A 7,659-nucleotide genomic window follows, 5' to 3' on the forward strand; every position below is an offset into this window, starting at 1 on the left:
TGCCCCAACCGTAGGCAACATACCTTCCTCACCAAGACCCTTGCTTATCTCCAGAAATTTAGGGAGGGACTCCTGGTTTTAGCAGGGGATCTCATTCTGCCCCTGGAACCCCATTTGGACTTCTCCAGGGGTACCAGCACAATTTCACCACAATGCGTCTGCTCGGCGCAGGCTGCCCTGCGCGAACTGGGATTGGTAGACTGCTGGAGGGTGGCACACCCTGAGGATAAGGCTTTACATACTACTCCCCAGTCCACAAACAGTGTAGTCGAATAGACTATATCTTCCTGGCACAATAATCCATTCTCCTGCCAAGCGACATAGGGATATTCGGTAACTATGACCATGCCCCAACCTCAGCACAGATCACATCCCCCCTGTTCAAACCAACAGACCGTCAGTAGAAACTAAACAAAAACCTTCTCACAAACCCTGACGACATCACCCACGCTAAGCAGGTACTGACACAATATTTTGAAACTAACACAGGACAAGTGACATCCCCCCTGACGGTTTGGGAAGCACATAAGTGTGTAATCCGGCACTACATCAGCATCTGCTCCCAACAAAAGAAGGAATGCATCAACACACACTTTATAGAAAAACCAGCGACTACTCTGCCCAACAAATCAGAGGCAATGCGATAGCTAGGGTTGAGGAGATCTCAGAGATGGAGTCTCTTACCGCTACCGTCAGGGGCACATCCGACAAGCACCTTGCTTCCTGGACCCCCTGGCTGGAATATATCACCCGAACGACCAGGGATGTCCGGAACACGGAAACTGGTTAGGGATACTTGCAACTCACGGTGGCCTGAAATCTTTCCACCTCCTCCCCTTTTCCCCCCTCTCTCTCACTCCCCTTCCCCCTCTTACCTTTCCCCCCTCCTGCCCCCTCCCTACACATCTGCTTGACCAGCCTTTGTCGTTCAACGAGGCAACCAACATAGGCACAAATCCACTGTGCACTGTGATCCATTTACTGCACAACTAGGTTCAAATCTGTAAGGTCCAAACCTGTCTCTCTTCCTACGGTATACCAGGTGACCCTTGCAATATGTTATGATGCACTGATATTGGCAGCCTCAATTAAACCCACATATTTTCATAATTACTGTTACTTCATAATGTTTTGTGTATGTTGGCAACACTGAACAACTCAGCGATATCCATGTTACTGCCGTTGATAAAAAAATAAAGATTGTCAAATATCAATCGGAATTATGGCCTGTAATCTCGTCAGATCTGGGAGCAAGTGAGAATCAACCACTTCCTCTCAGATAAAACAGAGCTGCATGGGATGGAGGGAGAGGGGATGAAACAGGAGGCACAAACTGCAAGAGCCAGCCTCTGACTCCTAGTAGCCTCAACAAGCACCCATAATAGTAGGAAACTCAAGGGTAGCTAAAATGGTCTACACTTTGACCAGTATGTGTGTCTGTATTTGTGTCTGTGTGTGCGTCTGTGTCTTTATGTGTGTCAGTGTGTGTATCTGTGTGCCGGTGTGTGTATTTGCGTCTCTGTGCATGTGTGACAGTGTGTGTTTCTGTGTGTGTTATTCTATTTATTTGTCTATGTATCTGCATGTGTGTCAGTGTGTATATATGTGTGTCTTTATGTTTGTTATTGTGTATATCTTTGTGTTTATGTATATGCATGTGTGTCAGTGTTTGTATCTGCATGTCTGTGTATCAGTACATATGTCAATGCAGGGCTCGACAAATGGCTCAATAAGGGGTGTGGAGATGGCTGACTGTGCGGAACGGAGGTGGCAAGGGAACAGTAATCACCCTGCTCTTCTTGCTGTGCTTCCTTTCACACTCTGCTGTGATGCCGGGACCAAGAATATGATGTCACTCCGGGCACGGCATCACTAAATGGCGTTCAAGCAAGCTGAGCAACAAGAACATGAAGATGAACATGAAGGAGCTCCACTAGACCCCAGGGAAAGGATTCTCTCCAGTTCTCCCAAAGGTAAGGAGGCTGGGTGGATCTTGATGATCTCATCCAAGCCAATGCTATCTTAAAACGCAGTGCTGCACCAATCGGCATCTCTTCATAGGCATTCATTGAATCAATGCATCTCCATGGGAAATGTTCAGTGCCTCCATGCAAAATATGGAGACACTGAATGTGCAGCATTGAGCTAAAAAAGGATCTCTAGTGGCATCACTGGGCTAAAAAGGACCTCTTTTTCTGAAAGGCAGTATTTACATTGAAAAGCCTGTAGGGACAGGCCATAGACACCAGAACCACTAAATTAAGCTACATTGAAAAGCCTGTAGGGACAGGCCATAGACACCAGAACCACTAAATTAAGCTGTCCTGTCCAATGTTGTTCAGAGAAGTTCAGTTTAAACTAGACTGGCATTCAGTTATACATGGGCATTTATCTCTGTTTCCAGAAAAGCCAGCTCCATTCCTGACCACATGGCCACTTTATAATATGATGATTGTTTAGATAACTGAGTCTGACTTAAAGGAAACCTATAGCGTCAGGAAGACAATCATGTATTCTTGACCCCATAGTGTTAAAACCACCATTTAGGTGGCTTGCCTCCCTTAAAAGATAATAAATGTACCTTATTTCCAGCACTGCAGGTCCTCTCAGATGCGCCAGTGCTGGCCCCACCCCAGATCCACTTCCTTGGCTGACATCATCAGAATTGATGATCACAGCCAATCCAATGCTTTCCCACAGGATTGGCTGTCAAGGAGGTAGAACGGGGCCAAACGCTGGCTGGGCCAATCTGTATCTCCTCATGAAGATGCATTGAATCAATGCATCTCTATGGGAAAGTTTAGTGTCTCCATTCATAGCGTGGAAACGTTGAATGTCAGTGCTGCACACTGTGCAACACGGACCCAGAAAGCATCTCTAGTGGTCATCTGAGGAGTGGCCACTGGGAGTGGCCCTTATTTTCTCTGAAAAGGCAGTGTTTACAGCAAAAAGGCTGCAAGGACAGGCTGTACTCACCAGAACAACTACATTAAGCTGTTGTTCTGGTGACTATAGTGTCCCTTTAACTCTTTGATCCAAAGATGAACTTACTCTAAAATACTTATCTGTTAGCCACTTATATTTGTATATCAGAATCCATGCTACAGGCACATCAGAGTGGACGTATCTGTGGAGGTGTCAACTCATACAGATACAGCAATACTCTTGTGATCAAAATGGATTAATTTCTGGCTAGATACACAGACCAAGGAATAATAGATTAACCAATGCTGGGATAGAATCAATTCCTTACAAGCAAGATCTTTTAAAACAAGTAGATAATGTTCTGTACAAATGTCTTTAAATAACACTCATCTAAACAAACTCAAGGTATTGATCAAACAGTGTGATTGTGAGTATGATAAACTTGCTAATTTCAAAACTCCTGGACCTGATGGACCTGATGGTCCAGGAGCCTTACCACGGCAACACTAAACTCTGCTTCCAGCGCCTGGAAGAAATCATTCGGTGCCTCCTGGAGAGGATTCAAGCTCGTGAGATCTCAACCCGCTGTGGGGCTAAGGGGAAAACCGTACGCAATGAAAAGCGGAGGGAAAGCCCCCTCTGGCTACCAAGCCCGCTCAGACCTCTGTTCAGCTACCCACAGATCAACCTGGCCCAAGAGTCACGACTGGCGTGACCGCTCAAGGAGATGGAAGAGGAGACGGAAGAGCTATGGAAGCAAGCAACATCCCAGCTCCTCAAGTGGGTCACGGAGGGAGAAGCAATACACGCTTGGGAACCAACGGGCCCCTGGAGAGGGGAAATAGAGCCCTGAAAGAGCATGGAGGTGTAGAAGTGAGCAACTCTGACAACATGCTCGCACAATACTGTTTAGCAGATTGCCTGCGTTTCCAGATATCGGGAGTCGGCTGAACAGGGACTTACCATATCCTCCCAGGCCTAAGTTACCAGACCCGCCATAGCTGCCACCTTCATGTATTTATGTGCTTCAACTTGTGTTTTCTCCTTTTGTTTATGCCTTTGTTTTTCTTTCACTTTACCATGCTTACCTTACATACCTCAGTCTTGGCAGGGCAGTATTAGTACCAGTAGTTTGTTAAACTCAGCTTGTAGTTCTTATAATTAAGCTACACTACACATATTTGACTACTCATGATCTACCTAACACTAAATGTCGGATCAACTTATTTAACATACCACTCTTGAACTCACTATCCTGACTTAGCTATCTTTACCTAATAACAAAAACTGTGCCTAAATTTCAAACGTTACAATTTGTCTTCCTCTATACCTTGATACCACTGTTGTGGCGTACTGAGGCTATTTGTTCATTTTGTGCACAACAAAAATAAAACAATAATAGCATTCTGATCCATATTATTCCAACATGGTTTAAGATTAACAAAAACTATGCAGTGCAATGGGAAAATATATGGTTTTATTGAACTTGAGATTCTGGAATCTCTCATAGATGACATACATTAGATAAATGGAAAGATAAAAACATTAAGGTAATAGATACTTTGATGAAGAAAGGGAAAATTAAGCCTTTTTCAGCTTTAGTAAAGGAATATGATCTCCCCAACCCTGAGATATTCAGTTACCTAAGAATTCAATCATATATATCAAAAATGTCTATGAAGGACCAAAAAAAAATAAAAATGCTACTCTTATGAAACAGGTTTTTGATCCAATGGCAATCTCTAAACTGTTATCAAAATCATATGCTCTAACATTATTTACACTACAAAAGAACCTGTTTAAAATGTTCATTAAGTGGGAAACTAACCGAATATTAAAATTGAGCATACTATAGGGGGGAAAGTATTTATTAAATTAAATTAAAATATCCATAATCTATCTTTAAGAGAAACTTTCTATAAAATATGTAACAGATGGTATATTGTACTAACAAGAATGATTAGAATAGACCCCAATGCTTCAAAGATGTGCTGGAGATATATGGAAGAGGTAGGCAGTTACATACATATATGGTAAAAAAAAAAAACTTTGGGATCAGATATATATCGATATGTGTATAGATTTGATAAGATTAAAATTGATTAAAATCCCCAGGTAGCATTATTACATTTGGGTTGGCCAATCTTGAAACCATCTCAATTTTATTTGGTTGTGTACTGATTTATGGCTATAAAGATTTTGATAGTGAGAAGATGGAAACAATCTATGGAAATTAGTTATATTCATTGGAAATTGCAATTAATACTACACTTGAGGATGGAAAATGCTATAGGTTTGAATATCAATTCCTCAGCTAAGAATAAAAAACTAAGAGAGAATTGTCTTTTTGTATTATATGAATGAAAGAAATAATTAAAAACAAAAAACAGTGTGAGTGATAAAGAGAAACTCTTGTTTTAGCATCCTGACAAGCTGCTAAAAATCTGGGAATCTAAGGTAACCTCTTGATATCTCCTTATTTCCTCCTCACACACTTAGCTTACTTCATTTTGTCTCTAATTTCCCTGATTATTTCTGAATATAATTCTGTTTACAATTCTTTAGTCCACTTTTGTTAACTGTTTTAACACATTATTTGAAGATATTTTGTAACCTTTCTTAAATTCAAGAAGTGAAATGTGTCCTTCTCCATCTAACTTTGCAATACACATTAATTTATTAGTTACAATGTTACTTTTAGATATGCTGGTGCTATGTATTCTTGGTTCTAAACGATGGATATATTCATCTTCTGTATAATGAAAATACTATTGGAAGTATAATTATTGTTTCCCCATCTCATTTTTTACATCTGTAAAATCAATAAATCTTCATATTAAAAAAGAAAATGGTGATTACAGTGAAGCTTTGATGTTGCCACAATACAATACAATGTCATTATAGCCTTGATTAAAACAAGCAAAATTGTCACATGTTATACACTGCAGCACACAGTAATTTAATCACACGTGGCATAGCAGACTTGCCCATGTAGATTAATTTTACATCACATTTATAGGATTGTGCGTACGGTGAGGGCTAAAGTTTGTGATATCTGTATGCTCCAACACTCAAAAAGACAATAAAGATCCAGTTTCCAAGATAAAATAGTCTCTGGGTACTAAAAATAAGAATGTTTTGAAAGGTAAAAATTGACACAAGTCTATAAAGTAAACACATTTTGGCTACCAAAAAGCCTTCTTCAAGTGCTGATTTTTCCATATTATGTTTTTTATACCTTCTACATATTTTATGTTTTAAAGAAATAACTAGACAGATGGACAGATTATTTTGTTCAAGAAAGTACATGATAAATCGTGTACCTCATATGCAATTTTCAGAAGCTATTAGGCCTGTTTTGCATGGGGCTAGTGGTGATTAATAAATGTATAGTCTACTTACACATTATTTTTGTCTTTTTACAGCACACAAGGATTGTATTTTCAAAGATAACTGGAGATTTTAGAATAAAAAGACGGACATATCGATGGAACTAATTCAACCAAATGTTAGTATCAAGAATGTGACAGCCTCATCAGAGAATATCACAAATTGTTCAATGGTTATTGTTCCAGAAGAAATACTTCTTACTATTTCAATGGTAGGAGTTTTGGAAAACCTTATGGTCCTTATTGCTATAGTGAAAAACAAAAACCTTCATTTGCCCATGTACTTATTCATTTGCAGTTTAGCTGTTTCAGATATGTTGGCCAGTTTCTATAAACTTTTAGAAACCGTAATGATAATATTGGCAATCAATGGTTATTTGGAAAAATCAGGTTCATTTGAAAGAAAGATGGATGATGTCATGGACTGGATTTTTGCACTATGTTTACTTGGCTCAATATTCAGTTTATCTGCAATTGCCGCTGATAGATACATTACAATATTCCATGCCTTACGTTACCATAATATTATGACTCTACGAAGAGCTTCTCTCATTCTTGCTGTAATCTGGATATTTTGTGGTGGATTTGGAATAGTTATCATTAACTTTTTTCACAATGTAGCAACGATAATGTGCTTCATTGTCATGTTTGTTTTGTTATTAGTTTTTATTGTGTGCCTCTATATCCACATGTTTCTTCTCGCGCAGTCACATGCAAAGAAAATAGCTTCATTATCCGGACAATGGAATTCAGTTCAGCAAAGAGTTAACATGAAAGGAACCATAACCTTAATAATTTTAATTGGTGTGTTCATTTGTTGTTGGTCTCCTTTTTTTCTTCATCTTTTCTTGTATGTATTTTGCCCGAGCAATCCATATTGTTCATGCTACATGACAACTCTTAGTGTTAATGCTACACTTATTATATGCAATTCTATTATTGACCCATTCATTTATGCATTCCGTAGTCCAGAGTTGCGCATTACCTTTAAAAAGATGCTGTGCTGTTGGATTCATTCAGTAAAAATACGGAGAGATAATTTAAAGGAATATTATAGTAGAAATACAAAGCTGTACTCCTAATACTATAACATCCCACTGCTGATGCTCCCCTCTCCCCACTCAGCAATGAAAACAGGTAGACAGCCACTAAAGGCAGTCTTAACCCTGCATTGTAAACATTTCAGTTTCTATAACACTTCAATGTTTTTATGTGCAGGGTTAAGGGGACAGGGACATTGCACCAAGACTACTTTAATGAGATTAAGTTTTCTGGGTGCCAAAAGTGCTCCTTTAACCCCTTAAGGACACATGACATGTCTGACACGTCATGATTCCCTTTTATT

General features: G+C 39.5%; 1 protein-coding gene across 1 annotated transcript; it reads left to right on the forward strand.

The window, feature by feature from the left end:
• Positions 1 to 3,675: 3,675 nt before the first annotated feature.
• On the forward strand, positions 3,676 to 7,396 carry MC2R (melanocortin 2 receptor). The gene is made up of 2 exons (XM_063453048.1): positions 3,676 to 3,798; positions 6,392 to 7,396. Exons 1-2 carry the CDS (start codon positions 3,676 to 3,678, stop codon positions 7,394 to 7,396), a joined length of 1,128 nt encoding a protein of 375 aa, XP_063309118.1.
• The last annotated feature ends 263 nt before the right edge of the window (positions 7,397 to 7,659 follow it).

The sequence above is a fragment of the Pelobates fuscus genome, chromosome 4 (genome assembly GCF_036172605.1).
Source record: "Pelobates fuscus isolate aPelFus1 chromosome 4, aPelFus1.pri, whole genome shotgun sequence".
In the NCBI taxonomy this organism is placed as follows: domain Eukaryota; kingdom Metazoa; phylum Chordata; class Amphibia; order Anura; family Pelobatidae; genus Pelobates; species Pelobates fuscus.